The 18,069-nt window shown below is 35.3% G+C and overlaps 1 protein-coding gene across 2 annotated transcripts; it reads right to left on the reverse strand.

The window, feature by feature from the left end:
* Window positions 1-55: 55 nt before the first annotated feature.
* WDR57 (WD-repeat protein 57) lies at window positions 56-5,365 on the reverse strand. Of its 2 annotated transcripts, XM_069294829.1 has the most exons (3): window positions 5,219-5,365; window positions 2,017-3,884; window positions 56-1,350 (listed from the first exon to the last, which is right to left on the reverse strand). In XM_069294829.1, the coding sequence occupies exon 3, from the start codon at window positions 1,330-1,332 to the stop codon at window positions 310-312; it is 1,023 nt and encodes a 340-aa protein (XP_069150930.1). In that variant the 5' UTR covers window positions 1,333-1,350; window positions 2,017-3,884; window positions 5,219-5,365; the 3' UTR covers window positions 56-309. The 2 variants fall into 2 exon arrangements, with proteins under 2 accessions (XP_069150930.1, NP_001316928.1); NM_001329999.1 differs by lacking the exon at window positions 2,017-3,884 and having other exon boundaries at window positions 72-1,350; window positions 5,219-5,319.
* Window positions 5,366-18,069: the final 12,704 nt, after the last annotated feature.

Here is an 18,069-nt window from a genome sequence, read left to right on the forward strand (position 1 = left end):
ATATATATATATATATATATATATATCACATAACCTTAGAAGGAGAGGGATGGTGTAGCAGCAACACTTTCGGTCTTCAAGCCAAAGTTTAAATAATGAATTCAACAACAAAAAAGTAAATAAAGTGACTACCCAATCACCAATAACATCTATCAACTACTCCAAATGAAGCAAGCATATCACCACATCTCAGTTCAAATGTTTGCCCATAGTGTGCACAAACTTTGATTACATTCCATAAATCCTCACCTTCTTCTCAAATCTCATCCTAAATATTTAGCTCAAGGTTAGACAAGGTAGTAATACTAATCAAATCTCACCAAGATACATGTGTTTGTCACTACTGCAAGATCCAACAATTGGTTCATTAGGATGAAAAACACATTCATTAACACATCCAGTGTGTCCAGGGAGCTTATACAGGATCCGCCTAGATGTTGTGTCCCAAACATAAACCATGCGATCAGAACTCCCACCTGTTACCTTACTTCCATCAGGCGACCAACTACATTTCAGTAAGTTCTTTTCAAAATTGTGTTGGTGGCCTTCCAAGATCTTGACACATCGATTTTGGGGGGCATAAGGGCGCATGTCCCATATGCGAAGCGTGCAATCCATGGCATTAGTAAGAAGATAAGACCCATCAGGACTCAGCTGCATACCAGTTATAGTATCTTGATGGCCTTGAAGAGTCATAGTTACTTCACACCTTCGTAAATCCCACAATTTTACATCATTGTCAATACCACCTGTGCAGATTTTATCGGAGGCATCAGAGAAACTGACGGCAGTAATTTGAAATTTGTCTGGAAATGTTTGTATGGCTCCTCTTTGGCGCATATCCCAAAGTTTAGCAGTGCCATCATCAGATCCGCTAACAATAAGAGGAGGGCCCCTACGAGCTGGGCAGCATGAGTTAACAAACGAGGAATGTTCAGCCATTTTCTTTATTTGTTTCCCTGTTTCTACATCCCATGCCCTAACAGTCTTATCGGGGCTGGCTGATACTATTGTTGATCCATCAGTAGTCCATTGAACATCAAGAACTGCATTTTTGTGCCCTTTCAAGACCATAAAATTCTTGCAATCACCACGTACATTCCAAAGAAAGATTTCTTTGTCATGTGAACCAGATGCAATGATTGTTCCTGCTGGATTGAACTTCATAGTATATACCGCACTTTGATGTCCAGATAGCAACATAATTGGTGACTCCAAGCTTGATGTCCGTGGTTTTCCATTTGGTCCAAGTCCTTGCGGACCCCTAGGAAGCACAACAGACAACTCCATTGGCCTTGGCCCCGTAACTGACAAAGCACTTTCAGTTTGCATCTTGGTCTTCACTTGCACCTAAAATATTCAAGATAGTTCAGCTAACAATTACAAGAAATACAATAGGAAACATAAAGCTGCAGATATAGAACCACAAAAGTTAATATAAAGCTCCTTGTCTAATTACCTAATGCTTCAATTTGAAAGATATTCCTACAATAATCTCGAGACTATGGGAACAAAAAAGTGTCATGATATAGACTAGTAGAAGGGGAGTGAATTCGAGCCCAATATGGAAGTGATGTCTCAAGTTTGCTGAAGTGGAGGCCCAAGTAGTTGCATTCATAAATTCCTATTTACGCTTATTTTAAATCAATTAATTAATTTCAGTTAATGGTCCATTGTATTTGCCTTTTCTTTATGACAAAATGCCACATCGCACCTGTAGGATAGCTAGCCATTGTATTAGCAGTTGAACAGAATTTCTGTTTTTTATCAATTCTTCGGTTCCTTAGCAAAAATCTATTTTCTCCTGTTAATCACACATTTAGCTACTCAACACTCAAATTGTGACAGTGGTATCAGAGCCATTCAATTCTCAGGAATAAAATGACTGAAAATCAGAAATTCAAAGGTTTACAAGAGGGTAATAAGAAGTTGGAGACTCAGCTTCAATCCATCGGAGCTGATACTTCTAAAAAGTTTGAATCTCTCGAATCTAACCAGAAATTAATCTCCTCTCACCTGCAGGAAACACGAGACTAAGAGGCTGGAACTGATTATTTCACGCCTCGAAACACCTCGACGCACTGAGGCTCCATCTATGTTACCACAATCTCCACAGTCCGTAGCTTCAAGTGTTCAAGGTTACATGACTATTTACAACGCTGGCCATGCATCGAACATACGAGTTCAGGTATCACCATCTTCAACTACTACAAGTTATCCACTTTAAAGAGATTTTACATCTCCTCCACTATTTTCCCCAGATAGTACACCCCTGTATCCACATGTTGTGAGTACTGTCTCATTGGGGTTGACTGCTCTCTTTGTCTCTACTACGGCAACCCCGATGGTCAATACGAATCCCAATGAGCCCCCTCTGCTTCCACTACCAATGTGAAACACTTTTGTCCACAACCATGAAAATATTTCAAAGCCCAAATCAATTTCCCAGAGTTCAACGGGACAAATACCAAGGGGTGGTTACGCAATGTGAGCAGTTTTTCAAAATATAACAAGTCCCAGACCAAAATATTATGCATCAGTTAAATGAGGGAGAAGGCTGATGTGTGGTTCATCAGCTACATCTTTAGAAGAGGGGCACTAATTGGTAGACGTTTTTTGTAGAAGTGTGTCGCAGATTTGGCAATGTCAGATCCATGGACAATGTGGATAAATTTAACAACCACAAACACACTGGTAGGGTAGATAGTTACCAGGAGAAGTTTGCAAAAATGATCCTATATGCTGTTGGTTAATCCATTGCTTAATGAAAGTCACTCCATATCCGGCTATATCAGTGGGTTGGAATATGAAATCAAACCTTTGGTTAGTATGGCAAACCCCACTTCTTTGATGGATGCCCTCAAAGTTGCTAAAGCCTATGGAACTTTCTTCAGGGCTTTATCCAGGTCAATTCCACTCGGAACTCCCTCATTTCAGTCCTTCCCTAAGTTGCTCAGACTCTTCATTTCCGGTGCCGCACCCGTGTCGATATGACGTGGGTGTGGGTGTGGGATCGTACCTGATCTAGTCACAACCCATTTTGGGTACTTTTACCAAATTTGAGGGAGAAATTCTGGAAAGACTCAATGATTTCTATAACCAAAACAAAAACTATGGTAAAATTGAAGAAAATGAGATACCTTGTATATATAATCTTTTTCTGTCCCTCCCTTTCCTTTTTTTCCTCCTGGTGTAATGCCCTCCCAGCTAAATCAGGGAACAAACCCTTTAAGCTATCTGATCTCAATCAATTGTCCTTCCAAAAGGAAGTCTTGTGACCATTTCCAACTTTAACATAGGTGTGGTTCTTCATAAAAGGCCAGAGTACTCTAGTTGATCTCCACACACTAACCCCATATGGGGTATTGACTTCCTTTGTCATTCGCCTATCCTTCTCACTATATTTGATTTCAATAACCTTACTCCAATATGCCTGAGGTTCTTGTGAATATCCCCAGAGCTATTTCAATATGAGAGTCTTACTATGTAGCTTGAGATTTCTAATGTCAAGTCCCCTTTGTATTTTTTTCAATGAGCTTTGTTCCATTTGACTAGATGGACTGTTTAATCAGTTTTTGTATTCCCTTCCCAGAGAAAATCTCTCCTAACCTTGTCCAACCACTGTATGATACCATCTAGGAATGGAAAGATAGACATCATGTAGGTGGGAAGAGCATCCAACACTGAATTCATAAGGGTAACTCTGGCTCTTAAAGATAAATACTGTGATTTCCATCTGCCATCACAGATCTCCAAATGCTCATGTAATTTGATTTGGCTCCCAAGGCATTCCAAGATATTCCTAGACAACTCCTCTATGTTGGTAACCTCATTAATAGGGAACAAAAGACTATTCCTCCAATCTATGTGCAATCTACAGACACCTACAAAAAACACCAGGATTGACCTCAAGATCAAAAATTGTCCTTCACCAGCATAAAGATTAAAGTATCATCTACATACTAAAGATGTGTGACTACCATAATTGGTGTAGAATTAGAATTTGTTGCCACCTCAAATACAGTTAGTGTTTCTTGCTACCTTGATCATATTTTTAAAACCCTCCACTACAATAACAAACACTAAAGGGGACAAAGGATCCCCCTGCCTCATACCTCTTTGAGGTGGGAAAAAACCTTCTAGTGCTCCATTAATCAGAACAGAGAATTCGACAATTGAAATGTATAATTTGAAATTGGGGATTGGGTATATATAAAGTTGAAGCATTACACAAACACACAAATATTGCATTGAGGAGCAATTTGAAGTTAACATATAAGTTCTATGGTCCATACATAGTGATCAAGAAGCTATGATCAAGAAGCTAAGTGTTGTGGCTTATGAATTGAAACTACCTACAACAGCAATGATCCACTCAATTAATAAACAAACACTCAAAAAGACTAATTTACTAATTTCTCGAAGTTTTAAACAAATCCATAACTATACTTACATTGAAGCTGCTGGTGAACATTCAGATAAGTAGAGAAATGGAAGAAAGGACAAAACTGAACATTATTATATACCCAAACAACTGGAGGAAATAAAATTTAGCATATGCATCACATCAACTCAAATTTCTGTAACAATAATCAAACCCAGCAAGCTTTTATCCAAAATCAAGCTATAAAAATTCTAACAACCAATAACTCAAACAAAAATTCTCACTTTGAAGAGATCAAGAAGCCAAACATATGGTCTTAGTAACATGAAATCTAAACAGTAGCAAGTTAATATGTATTATCATAGCAGAACAGATTTAATAAAATTAACAGATGCAAAACGAAAACCTTTAGCAACTGGAAGTGTTTGAGAGGTGCCACCGGATGAAGGAAGCATTCACTGGGAATTTTGAATGGAAACTAAGACAAAATAAAGGATATTTCATTCGAAACTATATCATATCGTATCTAACTATAAACATGGCAGCATTCAACTAAAAAAAACAAAACGAGATCATAGAAGTAAAAGAAATCAGCCATACAAACAGATACTATAATCATAGTCAAACAATTATGAATTTCTATAACTTAATAGGCAACCAAGGAGAGATTTAGACAATAGGTTTTTCAGATTCAGCTAAAAATCAGAATTCTAAACCAAACAAATGACAGTTGAAACAATACATCCAAGCGATGATACGAATTCGAAAATGAGAGGGGGTTGAGGGGAAGAAATCTACTCAACAACAGAAATAAATACAGTAAACAAGTAATACCTATTCTTCAGGGCAACGCCTGGGACGATAACGAGCTTGAAAAGGGGAGAGCAAAACTGAAAGACTCAAAACTCTTTTCTCTTCGCTTCTCTGTTTCGGGTAAAACCCAAACAATCACTCGACAAGGGGCTTTAAAGAGGAGAAATTAGGGCTTCAAATTTCATTTCGAATTTAACCATATATAGATTGCAATTATGGCCAACATTGACAAATTACATTAATTGGTGAAAACGGCTAAACATTAAATAACACAAATTAATATTAATTATTTAATCAACCAACTTCTTAATTTTAACAAAGTAAAATAATTAACTTATTGTAAAATAATAATTAACTCAAAAATATAATCATAATTAAATTAAACTAATTGACAAAATATTTAATTAAAAACAAAACTTTTGAGACAATATTCTAATATTTACAAAAGTATTTATTATATACATGATTTAAATATATAGAAGTATACGAAATTAAATTCTGATAAAAAACAAAAAATAAAGAATATCACAATTTGAGAGAAAAAATAAATAGAAAATGAATAAACACTAAAAGACCCAATAAAGGAGAAAATGGGAAAATGGAGAGAAAAAAATGAAAAGCAGGCCTATAGTTTACGAATCTTCTTTATATATAGTAATTCGATCTATTGTTCTGCAACCCCCCACCCCCAACCCCACCCCTCACCCCACATTAGTTTACTAAAATTTAAGGGTGTTCAGGGATTGACTTAGGTTGGTTATTGATCAAAATCAAAATCAATCAAATTCAATTAGTTTTAAAATTATAAAAAACAAATCAAACTAAATATAATATAATATACATTTATCAGTTTGGTTGTTGTCGATTTCGGTTGGTTAAGTTATTAGATTATTAACCATACACAAATTTTAAAGAAACAATTCATTTAAAAACGTGGCAAGAATGATTACAATCCATTTAAAATGAACAATAGTTAGAATGTCTAACATTACATAACTTTTTATTACTGAATTTAGTATGAAATAAAGTATGTTAATTCACTTTTTTATCCTGAAAGAAGAGACAGTGACATTTTCAGTCCACAAATGATTGTCATAGATACTATATACATGAAACTAATAAGATAAATATTCTTACCTTGAGCATTTTTTTCTATCATAAGTAAATTATACATAATTTTTTATGAAAACATATATAAGATCATTATAATTGTTTATAAAAGTAATATATTATGTATGTATATTGACAATAAAATATATACATATAATTTGTCGGTTCAATTTGATTATTTCTTTAAAAAAAATTTAAAAAATAATAACCAAACTAAATACTATCGATTTTTTAAAATATAAAATCAAACCAAACCAACTCAAATAAAATTAATTTATTTAATCAGTTTGAGTTGAATTTTAGATTTGGATCGGTTTTATCCAAATGGTGAACATCCCTACATAAATAAAGAAAAAAAGTAGAAAAAAATAAATGAATAAAGAAAAAATAAAAAGAAGAAAATGAGTATATAAAATATATTTTTATTAGTTTTTATTTTAGTTAATAAGTTAGTAATTGTAGTGTATTTTTTATAATAACTTCTTGGTGTATTCTGATTATTTAGTTTTTCTATATTTTTATTCATCTAAAAAAGTTAGTTAATATATATTTATTTTTGAGTTTTATTGTAATTTTAAAAAGAAAAATAAAAAGGCAAATTGAAGAGAACAACCTTTCACATAAAAAGAAAGATTGAACCTTTCCCAAAATAAAACAATAAAAAAAGATAAATTACAAAAGAGCATTAGCGTGATGACAGGGATGGTGCTTAGAGTGATGGTGAATATTATCCACACAAGAATATTTCATAATTATAAGCTCTATTCTAAATCTTAGTGGTTGAGAGTTATTTAGATCCATTAAGACCTCATGTGTTTTCATCAAGATTTAGATGTCTAAATCTGAATGCACATTTAAATGATTAAGATGTGGTATCTAAATATGAAAACTAAATGATTTCGTTTTACAGCATCTGAATGTATATAATTTATTTCCATAGGCATAATAAATATTTTAAACATCTGAATGTATATAATTTATTTCCATGTACATAATAAATATATAATTCAAATAAAACTTAATTATATATTAAAAATAATTAATAAAATAAAACTAGCATTTGATATAAAGAAATAAAAGACTTGTGTAATTGAGATAGCTTGTCGTGATGGTGATAATAATTGTTGTAATGATGGTGGTGATAATTATGATGATGGAGATAGTTGATGTTGTATTGAATATCATAAATATGGTGATTGATAATGGTGTCAGTTGTTGTAATGGTGAAGTTGGTTGGTGTTATAGTTAGTGGTGTTAATGGTGGTGACTGAAGAATGTATGGTGGTTGATGATGTATTTGTGGTAGTTGTCAGTGATGCTACTTATGGTGATGAAAGTGGTTGATAGTCGTGACCATAATGATGGTAGTAGATGATAGTAATAATGGTAGTGGTGATTGAAGAATGTATGGTGATAACGACAATGACACTAGTTATGATAGAGAAGTCTGTTGGTTGTAGAAATTGACTATAGTGGGGGGTAGTTGTTTAGAGTGGTGGTGGAGTTGGAGGTGGCGGGGCAAACGTAGATGGGGGTGGTGATGGCAATGGATGTAATTATAATTATGGAAGTAGCATAATAGTAGCTGACAATAGTGGATAACAACAGTGGTTATGATGACAGAGGTGGTTGGTGGTTGACGATAATAATGGTGGTGGTAGTGGGGTTGTAATTACGTAGGTAGTTAATGGTGGCAACCGGTGATTATGGATAGAGGGGTGATGAATATTATCCATACAAGAATGTCTCTTAATGATACTAAGACTCTATTCTGTATCTTAATGGTTAAGACCTATTCTCACTAATTAAGTGTTTAATCTTAATGAAAAATATGTGTTATGGTCTAATGTCTGAACCATTCAGTTCAGACCTAGATTAAGTGCAAAAAAATGAGGTTTAAGTGCTTAAATCGTAATGAAGATAAATATACTTAATGGTATAATGTCTGAACCATTCAGATTTAGGCCTCCATGAAGTGTAAATGATAAGGTCTAGCTATACCACTCCTTAAAATTAGTCTACTGTTGCACCCATATCGGACATGCAAGTGTATGTTCTCGTTCAAGTATTAAAGTGACTCTTATAAAGAGCCGGATATCCTACCCATAGAGACTTACGATTAGAATAACTTGATTGTTCTAACACTTTTAGCTAAACACAAGTGTTATCAAAATTTCAAGAGTGATTTATTTCACAATCTAAAAGTTAACCAAAGTTAAACAAGCGTGATTCAATTTCGAAGGTTTCAAACAATGATTGGGTAAAGTCCAGGGCTGCAATTCTTATCAGGATCATGCAATTTATCTTGCTAAACGGATATTTTATCAACTATCAAATCAATAATCACACGGTTGAATATATGTTTATGGTCTCCCGGCCTCTAATCTCTTACATAAATAACAACCTAACTACATCATTGAGCGGGGGATAGGTTAGATCAAGTATCAAGCATTATGATTTCTTCCTGATTTCTTCATGTGTACTGACCAAACATGGTTCTAGATATATTCCTATGGTAGATATAAATTAAACCCTAATTATTAAGAGAAAATCAAGCTTGTTATGCCCCATGTTATATCTAGTTATTCCTCTCCCGAGTTCAATTCAGACAATGTGTTTATTTCAATGGTGATCAAGCATGAATCATGAAAAAAACATAAGGAACATTCATATGATAATTAATATTAATATCACTACCGGCAAGTACACCCTAGAAGTTTGGGCAATCCTTGGGTCGAAACACAGCGTACTCGACCTCTCGGAGATCTTGTACAAGTCACTTGACTTCATTACATAACATCATGCATAAATGGAGGGGATTATGTCGTCCAAATCGTTGGTCCGCTGCTAGATGTAGCCTTTCCCCAGGGAAAGATGCTAAATATTTATAACGCTCAGGTATTAAAAACTTTCTTTGAACGTAAACCAAAAGGTATTTCAGAATAGCGGAAGTGTCTCTAATAACATATGTCTCAAAAATCATCTAACTTTGACACGAAATAAAACATCTTGGGACGCAGCCCATATAAAGTCTAAAGCATAAAGGTTCGTCCTCGAAGCTATGAGGACTCACCACTTCTTCTCTTCTTTGAAACCTTGAATCTCTACCCTTCAAGCAACTCAATCTTCTCAAGACCCTACATGGAAAACATGTAGGCAATATGCGTTAGTACAATATGTAGTATGTACGGAAACTACATACCAACATAAGATATCTCAATGGGTTAGTCAACAATAGAGATAAATCATAAGAGATAAAGACATAAGCATATCATGAATATCATTATTACAGCATCATAAAACATTTAAGAGTTCATACTTAACCCTTTTTGTCCTTCTTACTTAAACGAACTATATCACAAGCCACCTCCAAGTATACTTGTGCAAGGCTAAGGTAGCATCTCATGCTACTGCCAAAGCTAAGTACATCTCTTTGGTCATTTTTTATCATAGTTAAATTCATAATTAAGACCTAAGTTCAATCATATTATATGAGCACTATGCCCCTACGACATCTCAAAATACACTTGTGCAGTACATTTGAAGCATCCCATAATACTTTACACACTAAGCATATCTTGAAATCACCCTAACTTGTTCATGTCTTCTTAGGAGTCATATAATAGACCTAGTTCATCTTGTCAAGGAATTATCATCTTAAGTCAATCATGTCATGGAATGCAACTCTAGTCACTATCCAAGATAATCATACATCACGTAGGGGTCATCTCTTAAGTAGCTTCAAGTCATACTTGTACAATGTATAGATGGCATCCCATACTACCATCCATACTAAGTAATTCTCTAGGTTAACCCAATACAAGTTAACTTATCTTGTAATCTTTTCTATTAAGATCAACATACTACCATAATAGACCCACTACTAAGGAAAACATCTCAACATACTAACCAATCTAACTAAGGAAGGATACGACCTTCCTAACCAACCATGCAACCAATCATATAGATGCAAGCTAACCATAGGGGAGCACGAATCCTAAACCCTAAGATACCATGAGAAATTAATATCAAGTTATTCTATGGATTACACCTTACATGAAAATCAAGCTACCATCAGGAGAGTATAGGCCTTTCTCCTAAAGCTAACATGAAAGGGTTTTGAACAAACCAAGTCAAGCTACCATGAATTTCAACACCTCAAGCTACCATGAGTAATCTAATCCAAGATTCCATGAGATTCAATATCTCAAGATATCATGAGTATTTCAACTCAAGCCTCCTTGAGATTCACTATCCCAAGCTACCCTTGAGATCTACTATCTCAAGCTACCATGAGTACATCAACTCAAGCTACCATGTCCTCGGTGTTGTCTCACCAAGTCTACTACACAAGAAGTGCTCATACAACCCACCTTCAAATTACCTTAGTCTACCATACATTGATTCATGTTAGGTTTTTAAATCAATCTAGGGTTCCTCTATGTGAGAACTTGCTTCTCCTAACCATATTCATGTCTAGGTGTAAAAAAAGTAGGGAAATATCATCAAAATCATCCTCATCAAGACTTTACCCCCAAATCCATAACTACAATGGACATACCTATAAACAATTACTATATTTAGTCATTTATAATTCGTACTCAATTTCATGTTAATCTATTCAATTAGAAGGTAATTCTAGTCATTCATGATCGCCTAGGTTCAATTTCAACTCCCTATATCAATATCATCCTTAATCAATTATACCTATATCATTTCATATCTACGTGATTCAATCGTGATCCAATAGCATAGAATACAATTGCATTAAGTAGACTAACATAAAACCTTCATCTAGCCTCTAATGGCGTAAAATCACCATGATTACCTTCAAGTTCAATTATCATAATTCACCATGAAAACAATACATAAACATCACATGAACATAAATGAATGGTACCCACTAGATTGGAATCACAATTAAGCCTTACCCACAATGCAATCACAACCCTCTCATGAATGAGGTTCTTTAAATTCTCAATTGTGGAAAACTAGGAGGGGTTCATGGATGGAAGATTCCATGAATGAATAAAATTCACATACATTATATTAGAGCCTGAAAAATAGCTTTAAACCTTGGTAAATTCGTCCTAAAGCAGCCTCCAATTTCTCTTCTTCTTCAACGGTGGTTTTGGGAGAATTTTGGAAGAGAAAGATTTTGATTTTTAGTCTAGGGTCTTATTGGCTATTGTGCTGTTTATATACTCCTCAATACCTACAATAAACGCCAATAATTAATCCCTAAAGTTCCAAAAAGACTCCTGCAACTATTGAACATTTTAACCAACTTAAATTTGACTTAAAAACGATGCGACTATACCTGGGAACTTACTGCGTGTCGCAGAGACATCTTTGATTCTTAGTTCAGAAACTAGTTTGGGACAGAATAGTCGCGATGTCCCCACATCGCAAAAATTTCCCTTTACGTGATGGCTCTGTGTCGTGCAGCCACTGCCAGACCTAGGCTATCTGGCAGCTTTAGTGGCCTGTGTTCGGATCCTCCTAAGGGACCCTTAGGCTGGTCCCCGGGGCGTCGTTCTCGGACATTTCGAGCCTATACATGTCAGGCTATGTACAGGAACCATCTATACTCAATTTATCCCTCAAAACATCCTCCAAAACTCAAATAAAAAATACTACGACACACTAGTTTGACTTCGACTAGTTTTCGAAAGTCTTGGACATTCTTGGGCGTTTTACCTCCAAACACTTCCAAACGTATATATTGAATCTTAACACTATTTTTAGTCATTTTAGGACCTTATATTCTCATGATAGATATTTTAGGATCTATCTACACCTAATTCATATTTGGGGTGTTACAATAACCCATGAAAACTCAATAAATTACAATCATCTTGTAGCCACAACCCCAAAACTAGGGTATTTGGCTACTCATACTAGTATATTCGATCAAGCAATATTTAATTATCATAAAAATATTGAAAGTAAAAGAGTTTAGGAAAGAATCCTAGAAAAATAAAATAGCTCTCCAATTCATCGTTCTTCAAAACCCAGAATAAGAAGAACTAATAAAATAAAATACTCGTCTATTTATAATAAATCAAAACGGTCAAATATGGAACATAGGGTGCGACGCTGAAGGCTTGCGATGCGGCCTTAACACAGATGGTTCAGCCTAAATCTGAATCTCGCGACCAAATTTAAACTCCTTCTCCGCGATGCGGAGAGGACACGGAGCCTAATGTCATTTTAGTGCTTGTTTCTCACTTTAATCTCACCTACACAACAAATCATTCAGGTTAGTATCAATACGTCTATAAACAAACAAAAATTGATTTCAAACTTGGCATAAATATGAATATTATTAGGTTCCTAGGCATATAAATATGCTTAAGATCACTACCCTACACTCAAAGCTTTATTCGTCTGCGAACAACTTACTAATTAATCCTAGACCTAGACTCCCTACTATGGTATTTGTGCATTCTCTACTTCCTCCCAAGAATCTGTAATCAGTTAACACGGGCATGATTTCATTTAAAATGGGCATGACTCATGTACATGACTTGACAACTTTTAACAACCAACACATTCAACGACATGTGCACCATTAGATATCACATGTCATTCATACAACAAGAACCTCTCACTTCAAAAATAGTTTGCACGCTGAACTCAGCAAATTGAATAATTTTTAAGGACTTTGCAAACATAGTACACTCTCACTCAACAAATACATCATACATGCATGAATTGAGATCCATAAATTTGCCCACTATGACTTCTCTGCTATTAAATTGTGTTATGTTTAAAATCAGACAAGACTTGTTTCGGTTTTAATGTAGGCTTGAGATAAGGGAGAATTCATTTAGATGAATTTAGTGACTTATCCTCCCTAATGCATCAGATTTGATTTCCTTATATTGACTTAGAGACTTTTTTCGAGTTAAGGTGCACATTGTTCTTGACCAGAGCCATTAAAAAGGTATTCTCCAAGTTAACCACATACAACTTCAACTTTTTACCTTAGTCGGAGTGCACAATGTCCTAAGTGGCCAATCTCAGGTTTACAAAACTTATGGGGCATTATTTTACTTCTTCTCTTCTCTCTTCCCCACGAAACTAAACATTTCCCACCCTATTTACTCTTTCCCGCTGTTTTCACTTTTACATCTTATCATCATGCATTAGGGATTGGGGATTAAAACTCACAGTATCAATAAAAAAGACTCAACTCAATTATGTGGGTTGGAACAAAATCAAGGCTAAAAGGCTCAAAGGGGTTGTACTAGAGATATTATTTTTGAAAAGGCTAAAATTCAGGGCAAATAAAAGAAAGTATATTATCATCTTCTAAACACAAAACAACTTTTATTTCGCTTCAATAACATGTCAGAAAAGTTCTAGACTTAGTTGCACTGCTTGGATATCACACAAACTCACCGCTCATGGCACAAGTTCTACTAAAAAATGGATCAATCACAACAAACAATCAGTTCATGCACAAGGTTCAATTTAAGCTTAAGTTGCGATCATTAAAATCAATCACATAAGTTCAAATGCATTCATACAACAACTTCAAATCATGCCTCATACATTCTCCTTTCAGAATTTCAGGCTTGAACACATACCAGCCTAAGACTCAATGACGAAATTTCCCTAATGAAGATCGTCATCCATCTATCATTGGGCAATGGGACTCAACTACGATGACTGACTCACTCTTAAAAAGACAAAAATAATTATTTGTACAGTTCAAAGGGACTTCCCTTGTCCAAAGAACTGAAAACAACCTCAAAAGAACCCAAAATAAAACAAAACAAATAAAAAGTAGAATCTAACAACGTTGAAATATGTATACAGACCAAAGATGATTTTCACCTTCACCCATCATTAAAACATTAGCATTGTCACCAGTGCTTCACAAACATAAGAACAATACAAGAGGTAAGGTGAAACCATTCCCTAACTAATCCTCCATAGATTCACCCCCTTCGGCCTCATCACCAGCCAGACGGGATCTACCTCCTCATCAGAATTGGATTCTACATCTGAGATTGTTCACAATCGCTCATCATCGATCAAAATTTCGTCCTTGATCATCTCACAAAACTCAGGACCAATTCCAAGCAGGGACTTGACGTGGGCATTTAGTGGATAATGCCTCTTAACTTCACCCAATGGCATGTAATGGACACCCGATAGCCATTTTGGTGGTGAAACATCTCCAGTCCATACATCCTGGCCATGATAAGCTCATTTTCCTATGAAGCTCCACAGTGGTGAAAGTTGGGCCAAACTTAGTGTCGAGCCCCTTTGTCCTCGTGATGTCCACAAGTGATGGGAATAAAGGTGCCACATAATCCAAGTTCTCTTTCAGAACACCTGCAGCATGATAGAGTCGTGTAATAAGACCACCAAAAGCATACATGTTCCCATTATGAAGCTGGGATTTCTACATTGTCGTTTTAAAGACAGACCCAATGGTCAACTTTGTCGGAATCATCAAGGCATAGACCAAGCAAGACCTATTCCGAGTGATATCCATGTAGTGCAGTCCCAATATAAAATAATTCATCACAATCTTCATCCAGAGTCATGCCTTTATAAGCATGTGAGCACAGGAAGAAGATTGGTGATATCTCTTTCGGTTGTGCTTGGTCCATTGCACCATGAAGTGTGATCCGCAAAGAGTATGTCGAATGTCTAGATGGAGAGCATATGTTCATCCCTATAAGGACTAGTGGATCAATGTCCTATGGTGTACCTACTAAGTCATTGATACCCGCGGGAGTGATAGGCACATTCACTCCCCATAAAGTCAGAAAATGTGATCTCGTGTCCAGTGCCCAGTCGGTACAGAACTCCCTAACCATGTGCAAGTCGTACTCACTCGGCTATATGAAGATAAACTCCATTTGCAACTCACAGATCCACCTCAGTATCTAGGGGAATTCCCGAGACAAGTTAGATCTGTCAATGCAAACATCAGTGAACGAAGCCCCGGTCTGCTTTTTCCACTATGTCTTCCCTTCTTTGGTCACAACTTTTACCCCAAATTGCTTGGTTTAGTCCCTAGGTAATGCATGTGTGAGAGGTACATTTCCTCCACTTTGAACGCGCTTCTTCTGAATTAAAATCACAACTTCCTTACTGGGTCATTGAGTTCCAGACATGGTACCTGCAATCACAATACAAATCAACCCACAACACATACAAATACAATGATTTGTGGGTGATGTGCATAGATCACCCCATACTTGTGTCATGCAATGACTCATCCTTAGTACTCAAACTTCCTAAAAATGAATGACAACACGCCGACCTATTTATCACATTCATACAATCATATAGGCACAACATTATTAGCCATAAATGCTCAACCTCAACATGAATATTGAGACCCATACAAAGCCTTTCACAAAGAAATACTCAATTAGTGTTACTCAAGAATGCACACCAAATTAGCCCATGCAGCCATGTTAGAATCACAACTCAATTAATAAGACTCACATAGAATTTCTACCCAATAGACCTCTAGAAATACATGGCCTTAATCCATAAACAAACCTGAAAGCTTTACAAATGCATGCTCATTCAACCATCGATTCCCAAATGACTATATCAACTTAAGATTACACACTACACAGAGCCATAATGGTGGAAAGTAAACCAACAAAAGCCAAAGTAATCTGAATACTATGTTTGACCAACCCTTTCAAGTATGCAACAAGACTCCAATACTAGCAAGCACACGAGATTTCTATTCCATAAGTAGAACTACACCATACAAATAAGCAATAAAGTACCCCTTAGTAATTGATAACCAAACACCTTCAAGAAAACCCAACTCACGCAGGCCCACCAAATTCATTAACGAACCCAAATTGAAGACCCAAAAAACACCACCCAAGGGAACATTCTACTCAATAATTCCAATGTTGTTTCTCAAAATCGTACCAAACACCGTAACAAAATCACCAAGTACACGTATGAACCCCAAAAGACAAACACAGATCAGTCTATAGTTGCACACACTTATATACGCCCAATTGTTACTCAAAATGATTGCAAAAGACATACCTGAGAGGATGAAGAGGGGTGAAATTCAGAGAAGAAAAGGTGGACTGACTTTGCATTACGGATGAGTTCACAAAATCCAGCCAAGGGAGAAAGGAAAGGGAGAAAAATCATGGGGGAAGGTAAAAATAATGGGGGTTATATATGGGATTAGGGTTTAAAATTGAACTTGGGTTGGGTTATTTCACTGTAAAACGGGTAGAAACCATTTGATTTAATGAAAAAAAATCCTTACATGGGACCGAGATGCAGGATGGTCATGGACCATTCTGCCTTAACGTGGAAATAGTTAAGTTTCACGAAGCTGAAATTTGAACACCTTAATGTTGACGTTGAGATGTTACGCGACCTTATTTTCTTGACGTAAAGACTAGTCCTCGTCGAATCCAAATTTGGGACCCCATTGGCAACGTGGGACAGTCACACACTGTTCTGCCTTGACTTGGAAAATTAATTCCAAATGAGAAAACGTTCTCACATACCTCCATTATGTGTCATGGGTCCTAAAAACTGTTTCTTGTACAATTTAAGCACAACTCTCTTTAGTTAAAACACGATGGGTTTCCTCCCATCCAACGCCTTAGATACGACTCATATTTTTGTATTTTTTCTTATATATATATATATATATTCTATTGCATAGAAGAGCCAAATGATGGATGACCATTGACATTTTTGAAAATTCAACTTCAGTCAAGGGTAAAATAGTAATTACCTCACTATGGAATGGAAGTCTAGAAGGATCTCAAGCAAGTCTCTTTTCTTCTCGGCTTTAGACGAATCAGTTCTTAAGAGCAGAAACATCTAGAGCTCATCCAAATATTTCATTCTATATAAAGGTAAGTTTGATGCAATTGTCGCTACAATTTTCTCATTTTTGACTTTCTCCACATACCTCATATTCTTCAAAAGTAGACCCAAATTCATTTGTACCAACTCAATCAATATTACAATTTAATTCACTTTGTTACAAAATAATAAAATCAATTCAATTTCTGATTTGGATTTTTGATTTACCATAACTGTTTTTTTGATATTTAGTTTCCACTTTTGAGTTCTTAGAGTAATTATACTTTATCATGCATTTTTTTATTTCAATTTTTATTTGGGTTACATTATCAGGAAAGAATGGTGTCGGACAATTGTATCTACACTTTTTTCCTCCGTTCTATTTGTATGCTTGGTGTTTTATTCTTGTCTTCTCTATACTACCATTATCAGTAGCTTCAACTTTTCATATATGCATGCTCGTTGCTTCTTATTCTTATTCTTGTTCTTATTCTTCTTCTTTTTTGTAAAAATAATTATGTAAGTAACATGAGTGATATTGTTACATGGATTGCATCACCTATCAGTAATTGATTGATTGTACTTCATGATTGTGGCTTTTTATTTGATAGTTATTTGTTTCTTATATTGATATTATATAGTTGAAATTTTAATGCATTCTAGATGTTTGAGAAAATGTCACAATAAGAAAGAGGCCTTTGTTTGCGTTGATGAAAAATAAAATCTCAGTTTTATATAATTTTAAGCTAAGTTAATGTGGAGTCTGTATTCAATTTTGTCAACTAAATTTTGAATATTTCTATCAAAATTGATAGAGAAAGTCCAGACACAATTTTATTGATTTATAATCCATACAAAAGGTAAACTGAAATTGAAAAAAATGAAATAATTTTTGTGTAGGTGTTATGACCACGCATCCCTAAAATAAA

The sequence above is a fragment of the Solanum lycopersicum genome, chromosome 3 (genome assembly GCF_036512215.1).
Source record: "Solanum lycopersicum chromosome 3, SLM_r2.1".
Lineage (NCBI taxonomy): Eukaryota > Viridiplantae > Streptophyta > Magnoliopsida > Solanales > Solanaceae > Solanum > Solanum lycopersicum.

What these genes read in the sequence shown, in the direction of transcription:
- WDR57 (XM_069294829.1), bottom strand. Translation starts at nt 1,332, where the DNA reads ATGCAAACTGAAAGTGCTTTGTCAGTTACGGGGCCAAGGCCAATGGAG.